The sequence below is a fragment of the Panulirus ornatus genome, chromosome 30 (assembly GCF_036320965.1).
Source record: "Panulirus ornatus isolate Po-2019 chromosome 30, ASM3632096v1, whole genome shotgun sequence".
Lineage (NCBI taxonomy): Eukaryota > Metazoa > Arthropoda > Malacostraca > Decapoda > Palinuridae > Panulirus > Panulirus ornatus.
In genome coordinates, this window is record NC_092253.1 from 25,738,495 (window position 1) to 25,758,714 (window position 20,220).

General features: G+C 42.0%; 1 protein-coding gene across 1 annotated transcript in view; it reads right to left on the minus strand.

The window, feature by feature from the left end:
* LOC139758513 (uncharacterized) overlaps positions 1-20,220 on the minus strand; it is a 211,002-nt gene that overhangs the window by 119,351 nt on the left and 71,431 nt on the right. Inside the window, 2 exon segments of the mRNA XM_071680016.1 lie at positions 2,519-3,793; positions 4,065-4,301. Coding sequence (XP_071536117.1) covers positions 2,519-3,793; positions 4,065-4,301 — 1,512 coding nt within the window.

Below are 20,220 nucleotides of genomic sequence, written 5' to 3' on the forward strand. Positions count from 1 at the left end.
CGATTTTTGCAGGGAAAAAATGAAATTGAGTGGGAGACGTATAAAAGAAAGAGACAGGAGGTCAAGAGAAAGGTGCAAGAGGTGAAAAAAAGGGCAAATGAGAGTTGGGGTGAGAGAGTATCATTAAATTTTAGGGAGAATAAAAAGATGTTCTGGAAGGAGGTAAATAAAGTGTGTAAGACAAGGGAGCAAATGGGAACTTCAGTGAAGGGCGCAAATGGGGAGGTGATAACAAGTAGTGGTGATGTGAGGAGATGGAGTGAGTATTTTGAAGGTTTGTTGAATGTGTTTGATGATAGAGTGGCAGATATAGGGTGTTTTGGTCGAGGTGGTGTGCAAAGTGCGAGGGTTAGGGAAAATGATTTGGTAAACAGAGAAGAGGTAGTAAAAGCTTTGCGGAAGATGAAAGCCGGCAAGGCAGCAGGTTTGGATGGTATTGCAGTGGAATTTATTAAAAAAGGGGGTGACTGTATTGTTGACTGGTTGGTAAGGTTATTTAATGTATGTATGACTCATGGTGAGGTGCCTGAGGATTGGCGGAATGCGTGCATAGTGCCGTTGTACAAAGGCAAAGGGGATAAGAGTGAGTGCTCAAATTACAGAGGTATAAGTTTGTTGAGTATTCCTGGCAAATTATATGGGAGGGTATTGATTGAGAGGGTGAAGGCATGTACAGAGCATCAGATTGGGGAAGAGCAGTGTGGTTTCAGAAGTGGTAGAGGATGTGTGGATCAGGTGTTTGCTTTGAAAAATGTATGTGAGAAATACTTAGAAAAGCAAATGAATTTGTATGGAGCATTTATGGATCTGGAGAAGGCATATGATAGAGTTGATAGAGATGCTCTGTGGAAGGTATTAAGAATATATGGTGTGGGAGGCAAGTTGTTAGAAGCAGTGAAAAGTTTTTATCGAGGATGTAAGGCATGTGTATGTGTAGGAAGAGAGGAAAGTGATTGGTTCTCAGTGAATGTAGGTTTGCGGCAGGGGTGTGTGATGTCTCCATGGTTGTTTAATTTGTTTATGGATGGGGTTGTTAGGGAGGTAAATGCAAGAGTTTTGGAAAGTGGGGCAAGTATGAAGTCTGTTGGGGATGAGAGAGCTTGGGAAGTGAGTCAGTTGTTGTTCGCTGATGATACAGTGCTGGTGGCTGATTCATGTGAGAAACTGCAGAAGCTGGTGACTGAGTTTGGTAAAGTGTGTGAAAGAAGAAAGTTAAGAGAGTAAACAAAGTATAATAAATGAACATAAATATGTGCTTATACACTCTATACTCTTCTTAGTAATCTCACCTAAAAACATGAATCTGGAGACATCTAATTCATCACAATCGATATCAGTCTTTTTTCCAGTACATATCATAAAACAATGTATGTATTCACTTTCTACATCATAAAACATAAACATTTAGGCTGTGTTTCCTTCACAAAACCATAATACCAGTCAGTTTCGATCACTATCATGTCCATCAAATCACTGTCAAACAACTGTAAGAAACTGTCCAGCTCCTCAGATTTCTAAGTAACAGAACAAACACCTGTTATACCTGAATTAGATCTATCTAAACACCTGTTATACCTGAATTAGATCTCTCTAAACACCTGTTATACCTGAATTAGCTCTATCTAAATCGTATTGTGTAGAAATAAAATTTGCAACATCTGTCCATGCCCGCAAGGTAATGGCAGATGTTCCAAAACACCTCCCTTCCTCACAATGGGACTGGCATCATCTTCACTCTATTTGCTGGCAATATCATGCTCTTCTTACTCCTACCTTTGTTCTTTCAATCTTCCTAAAAACTACATCCATTTCATTCACTATCACTCTCCACTAAAATGTTTGAGTTAATCGTAACTAATTAGTCCCCGTATTTCTTGGATTTTCTTATATTGCTCATGTGAGGCAGAGTATTTACACCAAAAGATTCAGCAATGTGATGGTTTCTGAACACTCGAGTGGAAAAAATACATGGACTAATGTAAGGAAATACCCTTTGGGATACCATTAAGTAAATTCTGAATAATACACCCCTATGGGTGCATGTGAATTTTCTTAAAATGTACTACCTATATGTGATATTAGCAATCCATGGGTTAAGAATTCTCTCATCAGTGACTGTAAGCTCACAATAAGGCAATGGACTTGTTAAAAGTGGTAATCTGTAAGGCAGGAATATCTGAAGTATAAGTGCCATCATCCAGTTCTAAACTGAAATTTAAAATCACAGTTGTAATGTTACATAATTCACAGTGAACTAAGAACCACCAGTGCAGGGTGGAGGAGGCAGCATTCTGGTTTAAGCATGGACTTTATCTTGATATATGATCCACTGCATGAATGACCATTTATGTCCTGATATCAAGTCCACAGTTTACATAAGGTCCACTACATAAAAGAGGCAATTTGAAGGAGACATTTTGAAAATTCTCTTACTTTTCCAGTAAGACCAAGGCTAGAATAGCTATTACATACGAGTTTTACAAAAAAGTGAAATATAAATTCATACATAGTAACTTACCTTTTGGTGTACCACCTTCACTGACTTGCATATTATTTTGGTTATCACTTTTAATACCATTTTTAGTTTCTTCAGGTTTCTTTGCCATCTCTATCAGTGGTGGTACCTTTTCCACTCCATCTACATTTTTTTCTTTTAAGGGTAAGACAGCACCCTGATTAATAGGAATTAGATTTGGCAGGGTCTTTTTCTTAGGTTTCTTAGGTGACTGCTTGTCATCAGTCAATTTAGCAGGAGGTGGAGTTGCCTCCAAAACATAGTTCAGGATTGCATTTGACTCTGAAGAGCCCTTTATCGAAATAGGAACAGAGATGAAAGTCGTTGTTGGAGACGTGATACCTCCAGAGGACACTGTTGTTAAGGAGGTATTCTTCTGCCCTGTCAGGGTATTGTTGATGGAATTGACTGGGACAAGTTGTACTGGTATCAACTTAACATAACTAACAGGCCCTGAAGATGGTGTAAATGGCAAGCTGTTAACAGAGGATGGTGTTATGACTGTTGAAGGATGAGTTAATACTGTTGGTGATACAACAGCAGAAGCAGTTGACATTGGTGCTTCTGAAGCCTTAGAAGGAGATGGACTTGACACAGGGGTGCTACATGAGACACTGCAATCTGATTTTGTAGATTCAGACTCAAGCGTTACTTCGTTGTTTTCAGGTGGGGAATTGTTGAGACATGTAATGGCAGATGCTACAGTTTTTCTTGCCCGAGCATGAATTGCCCTAACAGAGGTGTGTTGCAACTGACTTCTAGACCTGTCGATGGTGCTAACAGGAGCTAGGGGAACCCCATGACCCATCCTGTGGGACATAAGCAGTATCTTATCATGAAAAAGTGCCCCACACAGATTACATTTATAATTCCAATCATGGTGTCTGTGGGTCTCCATGTGAGCTTCTAAACAAATAGCATTAACAAAAGTGGTTTTACAATCAGAACATTGGGGGGGATCTCCATAGTCATCCTTTAAATGTTTATGTTTATGAATCATCAGACTTTCTTGATCACTGAACTTCTCTTCACAGAGATAACACATTAAAGCTCCTCCCAACTTCTCATCAACTAAACTTAAGTTTACATTGTGCCGGCTTTTGAGATGCCCTGCAAACACTTCCTTGTTCCATTTCTGCTGGCATAGGGGGCAGGTTCGCACAGAGGCATCCTGGTCAGTATCACCATTGTGACGCATACTGTGCTTCACCAAGAATGTCAGCATGGCAAAAGACATTCCACAGTCTCGGCACTTGTATGGTTTTTCTTTTGAATTTACTGAAAAAAAGAAAAAGTATGCCAATAAATACATAAAACAAAAAGGTTAAGAAAACTCATACAAATAAGGTAAACATCAACTGACAGTTATCCAAAACTTACATTACTTGTCTTCTCTCACATTCATCATTAATTCAAACAAAAACTCATTGGAATATAATTTTTTTTTTTTTTTTTTGCTTTGTCGCTGTCTCCCGCGTTTGCGAGGTAGCGCAAGGAAACAGATGAAAGAAATTATAAAAATATATGTAACATATAACTATCAACAAACCTTCATCCACAATATGTGTTGCTCGCTTCCTCTGTCTTGATCGTTCATTCTGGAACCAAATCTTGATTACCTGTGGTTCAAGTTTGGTAAGATGACCAATAATTTTAAACATGGATGGATCAGGGAAGTTGCAGTAGGTAAAATGTAAGTACAAAGTTCGCAACTGAACTTCATTAAATACAGTTGTTCTTCTTCGGTGTCGTTTGATGTTGTTTAAATCATTGACATCAGCAACATCTGTGGAGATACAGTAAAATCAGTTCTGACAAAAGAATGACTTCTTTAAGTTCAAACATATACTGAAAGGCTGAGGTTCACTGCCAATTCCAACAGCTTGCATTCTACTAGGAATTTTTAACAATCAAATGAACATGGAATTCCATGGTGTGGTGGTTATCATTGCTAGCTGAAAGTCACATAAGGGCCTGCATTGGTTTTAATCCTTGGTGCAACAGCTAGCCTGCAGCCAACCCAGATGTTCATTCTCCCCTTGGGGCTTGTCAATAAAAGGGTAACTGCCTTAGACTAGGCACTCAAAGGTTGTCTTTGGTACCTAAGAGTGGACATGTCAGCATATAAAACCATGGAAATGGAAGTAAGTCATAGGGTGGGTGAAGGGGCAAGAATGTGTGGAGAGATCATTATCTGGGAGGGTGAAAATGAGTATGCTTGAAGGTATGGTAGTCCTAACAATGTTGCATGAATGCAAGGCATTGTCATAGATAAGATTGAGCAGAGGACATTGGATGTGCTGGAAATTATATATTTGAGGGCATGCGGTGTGAGGAGGGTTAATTGATTATGTAATAAAAGGGTAAGAGAGAAGTGTTGTAACAAGAAGAGTACAGCTGAGAAAGAGTGTAAGAGGGTGTACTGAAATGGTCTGGGCATATGGAGAGAATGAGTAAGGAAAGGCTGACATACATGAAAGAGATTCTGAATACTTGGGGCCTGAGCATGCAGCAGCATGAGTGGCATGTATGGGACAGAGTGAATTGGAGTGATGTGGTATACAGGGGTTGATGTGCTGTCAATGGACTGAATCAGTACATATGAAGCAGCTGGGAAAACTATGGATACATCTGTGGGGCCTGGTTGTGGATAGGAAGTTGTGGTTTTGGTGCATTAGTCAACAGCAAGAGAATGGATGTGAGCAAATGAGGACTTTTCTTTGTCTGTTACTAGCACATCCTTGTTTAAGTGGGAAATGGGTTATATGAAACAAAAAATTCTATTTTTTTCATAGTTTCCATTTCCCATGTTAGCAAGGTAGTGCTATAAAAAGACAAAAAAAAGGCTGGATTCCCTCATCCATTGTCTACCTGTCATGTGCAATGCACCAAACCAAAGACCCTTATTCACAACCAGGTCACAGCAGACATTTCCAACGTTTCTCCTAGCTGCTTTACATACTCTTGTTCAGTATAATGACAGCACATTAACCCCTGCGCTTCAGTTCCATCTCTTAGAAGTTGAAATAAAATAAAAAGGTTCCCACTCCCAGCTCCGAACCCTCTCAGTCACTTCTACAATGCACAGGAAATACTGAGGTAGAATTCTTTCTCCTATTACCATAGGATATTTCTTCCCAAACCTAAGGATTTATTAATCATCATATACTGTCTATCCCTACTTATGACCTATGTGACTTACAACCATCTGTACATACGACTGGAAACAATATAAATTAAAAAATATACGTAAATATGAAAATTAAGCTTGGTCGTACATCCACCAGTGCTAATGGCTGCATTCATACGATAGTGACTGTCAGGATATTCTGGCACTGTGTGCATTACAGCATCTCTCCCAGTTCTCGTTCTCAGTTACCATCAGTAAGTGCGCATTAAGTGAATCTAACGAATTTTCATGCTGGGTTATACCATTTTTGTGTCAAAATCCAAAGAAGATGATGAGCAAGAGGAAAAACCCATCACATGTTGATAGATCTGGCAAGAAGCCAAGGAAGATGCTCGATTTGGAATTGAGAATGAGGGTAATCACCCAATACGAAGGAGGAAGAAATGTTAAAGTAACTGCACATGATCTACAGTTTCCCATTCGATGGTCTCCAAAATTTTAAAGAACAAAGAAAAAATATGAGAAGCAGTGAAAAGTTTGGCAAGAATGAAGTCTACAATAATAACAAAGCAAAGACAAGGGCCCATCCACGAAATGGAAAAGTTGTTGATGCTGTGGATGGGAGATTAAATTCAAAAACATGTACCATTAAGCTTACTAACAATTCAGGCGAAGGCTACAAGTCTTTCTGAGACTTTGAAGGAGCGAGTGGGCAAGGATTACATCGAGAACTTCACAGCAAGTCATGGTTGGTTCAACAGATTTAAAAGAAGTGCTGACGAAGGAGCTGCCAAAAAGGTAAAAAATATACCAATTTTCTTTTAATAAACCGTAAAGTTGTTTTAGAAAATGTTAAATCATTAAATTGGTTAAACAACAATGGGATAATCATGACAGAGCCAGCATAACGTAAAAAATTAAAATGAAACATGAGCTAAATAATCTTACATAAAAGGTAAAAAGAAACTACAGAATCATATAACAAAGCTGGTTAATAAAAAACAAGATAATCATGACAGAAACAGAGTAGGATGCTGTACAGGCATATGAATTCTACATGCCATGCTGACATACATCCGAATTACATCCATTTCGAGATCCGACCAGTCAGTCAGACATATGCTAGGGATACATAGTAATAATATGTACCTAAGTACCAATTTCTGCATAACAGTCCTGGGTTACTCAAGTCTTTTCCAAAGGCTCCTGCAGTTCAAGGCTGTGATAGTTCCAAAAGCGGCGAAATGTAAACTCCTATTGAGAGGGAAACTCTTTGATAACTCTACTCCCTGTGATGCTGTCTTGCCAAAGATTACTTTTCACTCAAGCTCTAACCTCAAGCAGGCATATATATATATATATATATATATATATATATATATATATATATATATATATATATATATATATATATATATGTAGATTTATGTGCTGAAAAAGGACTGATGATTGGGAATACCTGGTTTAAAAAGCGCGATATACATAAGTATACTTATGTAAGTAGGAGAGATGGCCAGAGAGCGTTATTGGATTACGTGTTAATTGACAGGCGTGCGAAAGAGAGACTTTTGGATGTTAATGTGCTGAGAGGTGCAACTGGAGGGATGTCTGATCATTATCTTGTGGAGGCTAAGGTGAAGATTTGTATGGGTTTTCGGAAAAGAAGAGTGAATGTTGGGGTGAAGAGGGTGGTGAGAGTAAGTGAGCTTGGGAAGGAGACCTGTGTGAGGAAGTACCAGGAGAGACTGAGTACAGAATGGAAAAAGGTGAGAGCAATGGAAGTAAGGGGAGTGGGGGAGGAATGGGATGTATTTAGGGAATCAGTGATGGATTGCGCAAAAGATGCTTGTGGCATGAGAAGAGTGGGAGGTGGGTTGATCAGAAAGGGTAGTGAGTGGTGGGATGAAGAAGTAAGAGTATTAGTGAAAGAGAAGAGAGAGGCATTTGGACGATTTTTGCAGGGAAAAAATGCAATTGAGTGGGAGATGTATAAAAGAAAGAGACAGGAGGTCAAGAGAAAGGTGCAAGAGGTGAAAAAAAGGGCAAATGAGAGTTGGGGTGAGAGACTATCATTAAATTTTAGGGAGAATAAAAAGATGTTCTGGAAGGAGGTAAATAAAGTGCGTAAGACAAGGGAGCAAATGGGAACTTCAGTGAAGGGCGCAAATGGGGAGGTGATAACAAGTAGTGGTGATGTGAGAAGGAGATGGAGTGAGTATTTTGAAGGTTTGTTGAATGTGTTTGATGATAGAGTGGCAGATATAGGGTGTTTTGCTCGAGGTGGTGTGCAAAGTGAGAGGGTTAGGGAAAATGATTTGGTAAACAGAGAAGAGGTAGTGAAAGCTTTGCGGAAGATGAAAGCCGGCAAGGCAGCAGGTTTGGATGGTATTGCAGTGGAATTTATTAAAAAAGGGGGTGACTGTATTGTTGACTGGTTGGTAAGGTTATTTAATGTATGTATGACTCATGGTGAGGTGCCTGAGGATTGGCGGAATGCGTGCATAGTGCCATTGTACAAAGGCAAAGGGGATTAGAGTGAGTGCTCAAATTACAGAGGTATAAGTTTGTTGAGTATTCCTGGTAAATTATATGGGAGGGTATTGATTGAGAGGGTGAAGGCATGTACAGAGCATCAGATTGGGGAAGAGCAGTGTGGTTTCAGAAGTGGTAGAGGATGTGTGGATCAGGTGTTTGCTTTGAAGAATGTATGTGAGAAATACTTAGAAAAGCAAATGGATCTGTATGTAGCATTTATAGATCTGGAGAAGGCATATGATAGAGTTGATAGAGATGCTCTGTGAAAGGTATTAAGAATATATGGTGTGGGAGGAAAGTTGTTAGAAGCAGTGAAAAGTTTTTATCGAGGATGTAAGGCATGTGTACGTGTAGGAAGAGAGGAAAGTGATTGGTTCTCAGTGAATGTAGGTTTGCGGCAGGGGTGTGTGATGTCTCCATGGTTGTTTAATTTGTTTATGGATGGGGTTCTTAGGGAGGTAAATGCAAGAGTTTTGGAAAGAGGGGCAAGTATGAAGTCTGTTGGGGATGAGAGAGCTTGGGAAGTGAGTCAGTTGTTGTTCGCTGATGATACAGCGCTGGTGGCTGATTCATGTGAGAAACTGCAGAAGCTGGTGACTGAGTTTGGTAAAGTGTGTGGAAGAAGAAAGTTAAGAGTAAATGTGAATAAGAGCAAGGTTATTAGGTACAGTAGGGTTGAGGGTCAAGTCAATTGGGAGGTGAGTTTGAATGGAGAAAAACTGGAGGAAGTGAAGTGTTTTAGATATCTGGGAGTGGATCTGGCAGCGGATGGAACCATGGAAGCGGAAGTGGATCATAGGGTGGGGGAGGGGGCGAAAATTCTGGGGGCCTTGAAGAATGTGTGGAAGTCGAGAACATTATCTCGGAAAGCAAAAATGGGTATGTTTGAAGGAATAGTGGTTCCAACAATGTTGTATGGTTGCGAGGCGTGGGCTATGGATAGAGTTGTGCGCAGGAGGATGGATGTGCTGGAAATGAGATGTTTAAGGACAATGTGTGGTGTGAGGTGGTTTGATCGAGTGAGTAACGTAAGGGTAAGAGAGATGTGTGGAAATAAAAAGAGAGTGGTTGAGAGAGCAGAAGAGGGTGTTTTGAAGTGGTTTGGGCACATGGAGAGAATGAGTGAGGAAAGATTGACCAAGAGGATATATGTGTCGGAGGTGGAGGGAACGAGGAGAAGAGGGAGACCAAATTGGAGGTGGAAAGATGGAGTGAAAAAGATTTTGTGTGATCGGGGCCTGAACATGCAGGAGGGTGAAAGGAGGGCAAGGAATAGAGTGAATTGGAGCGATGTGGTATACCGGGGTTGACGTGCTGTCAGTGGATTGAATCAAGGCATGTGAAGCGTCTGGGGTAAACCATGGAAAGCTGTGTAGGTATGTATATTTGCGTGTGTGGACGTATGTATATACATGTGTATGGGGGGGGGGGTTGGGCCATTTCTTTCGTCTGTTTCCTTGCGATACCTCGCAAACGCGGGAGACAGCAACAAAGTATAATAAAAAAAAATATATATATATATATATATATATATATATATATATATATATATATATATATATATATATATATATATATATATATATTTTTTTTTTTTTTTTTTTTTTTTTTTTTTTTATACTTTGTCGCTGTCTCCCGCGTTTGCGAGGTAGCGCAAGGAAACAGACGAAAGAAATGGCCCAACCCCCCCCCCATACACATGTACATACACACGTCCAGACACGCAAATATACATACCTACACAGCTTTCCATGGTTTACCCCAGACGCTTCACATGCCTTGCTTCAATCCACTGACAGCACGTCAACCCCTGTATACCACATGACTCCAATTCACTCTATTCTTGCCCTCCTTTCACCCTCCTGCATGTTCAGGCCCCGATCACACAAAATCTTTTTCACTCCATCTTTCCACCTCCAATTTGGTCTCCCTCTTCTCCTCGTTCCCTCCACCTCCGACACATATATCCTCTTGGTCAATCTCTCCTCACTCATTCTCTCCATGTGCCCAAACCATTTCAAAACACCCTCTTCTGCTCTCTCGACCACGCTCTTTTTATTTCCACACATCTCTCTTACCCTTACGTTACTTACTCGATCAAACCACCTCACACCACACATTGTCCTCAAACATCTCATTTCCAGCACATCCATCCTCCTGCGCACAACTCTATCCATAGCCCACGCCTCGCAACCATACAGCATTGTTGGAACCTACTATTCCCTCAAACATACCCATTTTTGCTTTCCGAGATAATGTTCTCGACTTCCACACATTTTTCAAGGCTCCCAAAATTTTCGCCCCCTCCCCCACCCTATGATCCACTTCCGCTTCCATGGTTCCATCCGCTGACAGATCCACTCCCAGATATCTAAAACACTTCACTTCCTCCAGTTTTTCACCATTCAAACTCACCTCCCAATTGACTTGACCCTCACCCCTACTGTACCTAATAACCTTGCTCTTATTCACATTTACTCTTAACTTTCTTCTTCCACACACTTTACCAAACTCCGTCACCAGCTTCTGCAGTTTCTCACATGAATCCGCCACCAGCGCTGTATCATCAGCGAACAACAACTGACTCACTTCCCAAGCTCTCTCATCCCCAACAGACTTCATACTTGCCCCTCTTTCCAAGACTCTTGCATTTACCTCCCTTAAGAACCCCATCCATAAACAAATTAAACAACCATGGAGACATCACACACCCCTGCCGCAAACCTACATTCACTGAGAACCAATCACTTTCCTCTCTTCCTACACGTACACATGCCTTACATCCTCGATAAAAACTTTTCACTGCTTCTAACAACTTGCCTCCCACACCATATATTCTTAATACCTTCCACAGAGCATCTCTATCAACTCTATCATATGCCTTCTCCAGATCCATAAATGCTACATACAAATCCATTTGCTTTTCTAAGTATTTCTCACATACATTCTTCAAAGCAAACACCTGATCCACACATCCTCTACCACTTCTGAAACCGCACTGCTCTTCCCCAATCTGATGCTCTGTACATGCCTTCACCCTCTCAATCAATACCCTCCCATATAATTTACCAGGAATACTCAACAAACTTATACCTCTGTAATTTGAGCACTCACTCTTATCCCCTTTGCCTTTGTACAATGGCACTATGCACGCATTCCGCCAATCCTCAGGCACCTCACCATGAGTCATACATACATTAAATAACCTTACCAACCAGTCAACAATACAGTCACCCCCTTTTTTAATAAATTCCACTGCAATACCATCCAAACCTGCTGCCTTGCCGGCTTTCATCTTCCGCAAAGCTTTTACTACCTCTTCTCTGTTTACCAAATCATTTTCCCTAACCCTCTCACTTTGCACACCACCTCGACCCAAACACCCTATATCTGCCACTCTGTCATCAGACACATTCAACAAACCTTCAAAATACTCATTCCATCTCCTTCTCACATCACCACTACTTGTTATCACCTCCCCATTTACGCCCTTCACTGAAGTTCCCATTTGCTCCCTTGTCTTACGCACCCTATTTACCTCCTTCCAGAACATCTTTTTATTCTCCCTAAAATTTACTGATAGTCTCTCACCCCAACTCTCATTTGCCCTTTTTTTCACCTCTTGCACCTTTCTCTTGACCTCCTGTCTCTTTCTTTTATACTTCTCCCACTCAATTGCATTTTTTCCCTGCAAAAATCGTCCAAATGCCTCTCTCTTCTCTTTCACTAATACTCTTACTTCTTCATCCCACCACTCACTACCCTTTCTAAACAGCCCACCTCCCACTCTTCTCATGCCACAAGCATAAAAAGATGTTCTGGAAGGAGGTAAATAAAGTGCGTAAGACAAGGGAGCAAATGGGAACTTCAGTGAAGGGCGCAAATGGGGAGGTGATAACAAGTAGTGGTGATGTGAGAAGGAGATGGAGTGAGTATTTCGAAGGTTTGTTGAATGTGTTTGATGACAGAGTGGCAGATATAAGGTGTTTTGGTCGAGGTGGTGTGCAAAGTGAAAGGGTTAGGGAAAATGATTTGGTAAACAGAGAAGAGGTAGTGAAAGCTTTGCGGAAGATGAAAGCCGGCAAGGCAGCAGGTTTGGATGGTATTGCAGTGGAATTTATTAAAAAAGGGGGTGACTGTATTGTTGACTGGTTGGTAAGGTTATTTAATGTATGTATGACTCATGGTGAGGTGCCTGAGGATTGGCGGAATGCGTGCATAGTGCCATTGTACAAAGGCAAAGGGGATAAGAGTGAGTGCTCAAATTACAGAGGTATAAGTTTGTTGAGTATTCCTGGTAAATTATATGGGAGGGTATTGATTGAGAGGGTGAAGGCATGTACAGAGCATCAGATTGGGGAAGAGCAGTGTGGTTTCAGAAGTGGTAGAGGATGTGTGGATCAGGTGTTTGCTTTGAAGAATGTATGTGAGAAATACTTAGAAAAGCAAATGGATTTGTATGTAGCATTTATGGATCTGGAGAAGGCATATGATAGAGTTGATAGAGATGCTCTGTGGAAGGTATTAAGAATATATGGTGTGGGAGGAAAGTTGTTAGAAGCAGTGAAAAGCTTTTATCGAGGATGTAAGGCATGTGTACGTGTAGGAAGGGAGGAAAGTGATTGGTTCTCAGTGAATGTAGGTTTGCGGCAGGGGTGTGTGATGTCTCCATGGTTGTTTAATTTGTTTATGGATGGGGTTGTTAGGGAGGTAAATGCAAGAGTTTTGGAAAGAGGGGCAAGTATGAAGTCTGTTGGGGATGAGAGAGCTTGGGAAGTGAGTCAGTTGTTGTTCGCTGATGACACAGCGCTGGTGGCTGATTCATGTGAGAAACTGCAGAAGCTGGTGACTGAGTTTGGTAAAGTGTGTGGAAGAAGAAAGTTAAGAGTAAATGTGAATAAGAGCAAGGTTATTAGGTACAGTAGGGTTGAGGGTCAAGTCAATTGGGAGGTGAGTTTGAATGGAGAAAAACTGGAGGAAGTGAAGTGTTTTAGATATCTGGGAGTGGATCTGGCAGCGGATGGAACCATGGAAGGGGAAGTGGATCATAGGGTGGGGGAGGGGGCGAAAATTCTGGGGGCCTTGAAGAATGTGTGGAAGTCGAGAACATTATCTCGGAAAGCAAAAATGGGTATGTTTGAAGGAATAGTGGTTCCAACAATGTTGTATGGTTGCGAGGCGTGGGCTATGGATAGAGTTGTGTGCAGGAGGATGGATGTGCTGGAAATGAGATGTTTGAGGACAATGTGTGGTGTGAGGTGGTTTGATCGAGTGAGTAACGTAAGGGTAAGAGAGATGTGTGGAAATAAAAAGAGCGTGGTTGAGAGAGCAGAAGAGGGTGTTTTGAAATGGTTTGGGCACATGGAGAGAATGAGTGAGGAAAGATTGACCAAGAGGATATATGTGTCGGAGGTGGAGGGAACGAGGAGAAGAGGGAGACCAAATTGGAGGTGGAAAGATGGAGTGAAAAAGATTTTGTGTGATCAGGGCCTGAACATGCAGGAGGGTGAAAGGAGGGCAAGGAATAGAGTGAATTGGAGCGATGTGGTATACCGGGGTTGACATGCTGTCAGTGGATTGAATCAAGGCATGTGAAGCGTCTGGGGTAAACCATGGAAAGCTGTGTAGGTATGTATATTTGCGTGTGTGGACGTATGTATATACATGTGTATGGGGGGGGCCATTTCTTTCGTCTGTTTCCTTGCGCTACCTCGCAAACGCGGGAGACAGCGACAAAGCAAAAAAAAAGAAAAAAAAAAAATATATATATCCACAGAGCATCTCTATCAACTCTATCATATGCCTTCTCCAGATCCATAAATGCTACATACAAATCCATTTGCTTTTCTAAGTATTTCTCACATACATTCTTCAAAGCAAACACCTGATCCACACATCCTCTACCACTTCTGAAACCACATAGATAGAGTTGACAGAGATTAAGAATATATGGTGTGGGAGGAAAGTTGTTAGAAGCAGTGAAAAGTTTTTATCGAGGATGTAAGGCATGTGTACGTGTAGGAAGAGAGGAAAGTGATTGGTTCCCAGTGAATGTAGGTTTGCGGCAGGGGTGTGTGATGTCTCCATGGTTGTTTAATTTGTTTATGGATGGGGTTGTTAGGGAGGTAAATGCAAGAGTTTTGGAAAGAGGGGCAAGTATGAAGTCTGTTGGGGATGAGAGAGCTTGGGAAGTGAGTCAGTTGTTGTTCGCTGATGATATAGCGCTGGTGGCTGATTCATGTGAGAAACTGCAGAAGCTGGTGACTGAGTTTGGTAAAGTGTGTGGAAGAAGAAAGTTAAGAGTAAATGTGAATAAGAGCAAGGTTATTAGGTACAGTAGGGTTGAGGGTCAAGTCAATTGGGAGGTGAGTTTGAATGGAGAAAAACTGGAGAAAGTGAAGTGTTTTAGATATCTGGGAGTGGATCTGGCAGCGGATGGAACCATGGAAGCAGAAGTGGATCATAGGGTGGGGGAGGGGGCGAAAATTCTGGGGGCCTTGAAGAATGTGTGGAAGTCGAGAACATTATCTTGGAAAGCAAAAATGGGTATGTTTGAAGGAATAGTGGTTCCAACAATGTTGTATGGTTGCGAGGTGTGGGCTATGGATAGAGTTGTGCGCAGGAGGATGGATGTGCTGGAGGTGAGATGTTTGAGGACAATGTGTGGTGTGAGGTGGTTTGATCGAGTGAGTAACGTAAGGGTAAGAGAGATGTGTGGATATAAAAAGAGCGTGGTTGAGAGAGCAGAAGAGGGTGTTTTGAAGTGGTTTGGGCACATGGAGAGGATGAGTGAGGAAAGATTGACCAAGAGGATATATGTGTCGGAGGTGGAGGGAGCAAGGAGAAGAGGGAGACCAAATTGGAGGTGGAAAGATGGAGTGAAAAAGATTTTGTGTGATCGGGGCCTGAACATGCAGGAGGGTGAAAGGAGGGCAAGGAATAGAGTGAATTGGAGTGATGTGGTATACCGGGGTTGACGTGCTGTCAGTGGATTGAATCAAGGCATGTGAAGCGTCTGGGGTAAACCATGGAAAGCTGTGTAGGTATGTATATTTGCGTGTGTGGACGTATGTATATACATGTGTATGGGGGGTGGGTTCTGCCATTTCTTTTGTCTGTTTCCTTGCGCTACCTCGCAAACGCGGGAGACAGCGACAAAGTATATATAAAAAAAAAAAAAAATATATATATATATATATATTTTTATATTTTCCTTGTCGCTGTCTCCCGCGTTTGCGAGGTAGTGCAAGGAAACAGACGAAAGAAATGGCCCAACCCACCCCCATACACATGTATATACATACACCTCCACACACGCAAATATACATACCTATACATCTCAATGTACACATATATATACACACACAGACATATACATATATACACATGTACATAATTCATAATGTCTGCCTTTATTTATTCCCATCACCACCTCGCCACACATGGAATAACATCCCCCTCCCCCCTCATGTGTGCAAGGTAGCGCTAAGAAAAGACAACAAAGGCCCCATTCGATCACACTCAGTCTCTAGCTGTCATGTAATAATGCCCGAAACCACAGCTCCCTTTCCACATCCAGGCCCCACACAACTTTCCATGGTTTACCCCAGACGCTTCACATGCCCTGATTCAATCCATTGACAGCACGTCGACCCCGGTATACCACATCGATCCAATTCACCCTCCTGCGCACAACTCTATCCATAGCCCACGCCTCGCAACATACAACATTGTTGGAACCACTATTCCTTCAAATATACCCATTTCTGCTTTCAGAGATAATGTTCTCGACTTCCACACATTCTTCAAGGCTCCGGGATTTTCGCCCCCTTCCCCACCCTATGATTCACTTCCGCTTCCATAGTTCCATCTGCTGCCAGATCCACTCCCAGATATCTAAAACACTTTACTTCCTCCAGTTTTTCTCCATTCAAACTTAACTCCCAATTGACTTGACCCTTAACCCTACTGTGCCTAATAACCTTGCTCTTATTCACATTCACTCTTAACTTTCTTCTTTCACACACTTTCCCAAACTCAGTCACCAGCTTCTGCAGTTTCTCACATGAATCAGCCACCAGCGCTGTATCATCAGCGAACAACAACTGACTCACTTCCCAAGCTCTCTCATCACCAACAGACTGCATACTTGCCCCTCTTTCCAAAACTCTTGCATTCACCTCCCTAACAACCCCATCCATAAACAAATTAGCGAGGTAGCGCATGGAAACAGACGAAAGAATGGCCCAACCCACCCCCATACACATGTATATACATACACGTCCACACACGCAAATATACATACCTATACATCTCAATGTATACATATATATATACACATACAGATATATACATATATACACATGTACATAATTCATAATGTCTGCCTTTATTTATTCCCATCACCACCTTGCCACACATGGAATAACAACACCCCCCCTCTCATGTGTGCGAGGTAGCGCTAGGAAAAACAACAAAGGCCCTATTCGTTTACACTCAGTCTCTAGCTGTCATGTAATAATGCACCAAAACCACAGCTCCCTTTCCACACCCAGGCCCCACGGAACTTTCCATGGTTTACCCCAGACGCTTCACATGCCATGGTTCAATCCACTGACAGCACGTCGACCCGGTATACCACATCGTTCCACTTCACTCTATTCCTTGCACACCCTTCATCCTCCTGCATGTTCAGGCCCCGATCACTCAAAATCTTTTTCACTCCATCTTTCCACCTCCAACTTGGTGTCCCACTTCTCCTTGTTCCCTCCACCTCCGACACATATATCCTCTTGGTCAATCTTTCCTCACTCATTCTCTCCATGTGACCAAACCATTTCAAAACACCCTCTTCTGCTCTCTCAACCACTCTCTTTTCATTACGACACATCTCTCTTACCCTTACATTACTCACTCTATCAAACCACCTCACACCACATACTGTCCTCAAACAACTCATTTCCAGTACATCCACCCTCCTGCGCACAACTCTATCCATAGCCCATGCCTCGCAACCATACAACATTGTTGGAACCACTATTCCCTTCAAACATACCCATTTTGCTTTCCAAGATAATGTACTTGACTTCCAAACATTCTTCAAGGCTCCCAGAATTTTCGCCCCCTCCCCCACCCTATGACTCACTTCCGCTTCCATGGTTCCATCCGCTGCCAGATCTACTCCCAGATATCTAAAACACTTTACTTCCTCCAGTTTTTCTCCATTCAAACTTACCTCCCAATTGACTTGACCCTCAACCCTACTGTACCTAATAACCTTGCTCTTATTCACATTTACTCTCAACTTTCTTATTCACACACTTTACCAAACTCAGTCACCAGCTTCTGCACTTTCTCACATGAATCAGCCACCAGCGCTGTATCATCAGCGAAACAACTACTGACTCACTTCCCAAGCTCTCTCATCCACAACAGACTGCATCCTTGCCCCTCTTTCCAGACTCTTGCATTTACCTCCCTTACAACCCCATCCATAAACAAATTAAACAACCATGGAGATATCACACACCCTGCCACAAGCCTACATTCACTGAGAACCAATCACTTTCCTCTCTTCCTACACGTACACATGCCTTACATCCTCGATAAAAACTTTTCACTGCTTCTAACAACTTGCCTCCCACACCATATATTCTTAATACCTTCCACAGAGCATCTCTATCAACTCTATCATATGCCTTTTCCAGATCCATAAATGCTACATACAAATCCATTTGCTTTTCTAAGTATTTCTCACATACATTCTTCAGAGCAAACACCTGATCCACACATCCTCTACCACTTCTGAAACCACACTGCTCTTCCCCAATCTGATGCTCTGCACATGCCTTCACCCTCTCAATCAATACCCTCCCATATAATTTACCAGGAATACTCAACAAACTTATACCTCTGTAACTTGAGCACTCAATCTTATCCCCTTTGCCTTTGTACAATGGCACTATGCACGCATTCGCCAATCCTCAGGCACCTCACCATGAGTCATACATACATTAAATAACCTTACCAACCAGTCAACATTACAGTCACCCCCTTTTTAATAAATTCCACTGCAATACCATCCAAACCTGCTGCCTTGCCGGCTTTCATCTTCCGCAAAGCTTTTACTACCTCTTCTCTGTTTACCAAATCATTTTCCCTAACCCTCTCACTTTGCACACCACCTCGACCAAAACACCCTATATCTGCCACTCTGTCATCAGACACATTTAACAAACCTTCAAAATACTCATTCCATCTCCTTCACATCACCGCTACTTGTTATCACCTCCCCATTACGCCCCTTCACTGAAGTTCCCATTTGCCCCCTTGTCTTACGCACCCTATTTACCTCCTTCCAGAACATCTTTTTATTCTCCCTAAAATTTACTGATAGTCTCTCACCCCAACTCTCATTTGCCCTTTTTTTCACCTTTTGCACCTTTCTCTTGACCTCCTGTCTCTTTCTTTTATACTTCTCCCACTCAATTGCATTTTTTCCCTGCAAAAATCGTCCAAATGCCTCTCTCTTCTCTTTCACTAATACTCTTACTTCTTCATCCCACCACTCACTACCCTTTCTAAACAGCCCACCTCCACTCTTCTCATGCCACAAGCATAAAAAGATGTTCTGGAAGGAGGTAAATAAAGTGCGTAAGACAAGGGAGCAAATGGGAACTTCAGTGAAGGGCGCAAATGGGGAGGTGATAACAAGTAGTGGTGATGTGAGAAGGAGATGGAGTGAGTATTTCGAAGGTTTGTTGAATGTGTTTGATGACAGAGTGGCAGATATAAGGTGTTTTGGTCGAGGTGGTGTGCAAAGTGAGAGGGTTAGGGAAAATGATTTGGTAAACAGAGAAGAGGTAGTGAAAGCTTTGCGGAAGATGAAAGCCGGCAAGGCAGCAGGTTTGGATGGTATTGCAGTGGAATTTATTAAAAAAGAGGGTGACTGTATTGTTGACTGGTTGGTAAGGTTATTTAATGTATGTATGACTCATGGTGAGGTGCCTGAGGATTGGCGGAATGCGTGCATAGTGCCATTGTACAAAGGCAAAGGGGATAAGAGTGAGTGCTCAAATTACAGAGGTATAAGTTTGTTGAGTATTCCTGGTAAATTATATGGGAGGGTATTGATTGAGAGGGTGAAGGCATGTACAGAGCATCAGATTGGGGAAGAGCAGTGTGGTTTCAGAAGTGGTAGAGGATGTGTGGATCAGGTGTTTGCTTTGAAGAATGTATGTGAGAAATACTTAGAAAAGCAAATGGATTTGTATGTAGCATTTATGGATCTGGAGAAGGCATATGATAGAGTTGATAGAGATGCTCTGTGGAAGGTATTAAGAATATATGGTGTGGGAGGAAAGTTGTTAGAAGCAGTGAAAAGTTTTTATCGAGGATGTAAGGCATGTGTACGTGTAGGAAGGGAGGAAAGTGATTGGTTCTCAGTGAATGTAGGTTTGCGGCAGGGGTGTGTGATGTCTCCATGGTTGTTTAATTTGTTTATGGATGGGGTTGTTAGGGAGGTATATGCAAGAGTTTTGGAAAGAGGGGCAAGTATGAAGTCTGTTGGGGATGAGAGAGCTTGGGAAATGAGTCAGTTGTTGTTCGCTGATGATACAGCGCTGGTGGCTGATTCATGTGAGAAACTGCAGAAGCTGGTGACTGAGTTTGGTAAAGTGTGTGGAAGAAGAAAGTTAAGAGTAAATGTGAATAAGAGCAAGGTTATTAGGTACAGTAGGGTTGAGGGTCAAGTCAACTGGGAGGTGAGTTTGAATGGAGAAAAACTGGAGGAAGTGAAGTGTTTTAGATATCTGGGAGTGGATCTGGCAGCGGATGGAACCATGGAAGGGGAAGTGGATCATAGGGTGGGGGAGGGGGCGAAAATTCTGGGGGCCTTGAAGAATGTGTGGAAGTTGAGAACATTATCTCGGAAAGCAAAAATGGGTATGTTTGAAGGAATAGTGGTTCCAACAATGTTGTATGGTTGCGAGGCGTGGGCTATGGATAGAGTTGTGCGCAGGAGGATGGATGTGCTGGAAAA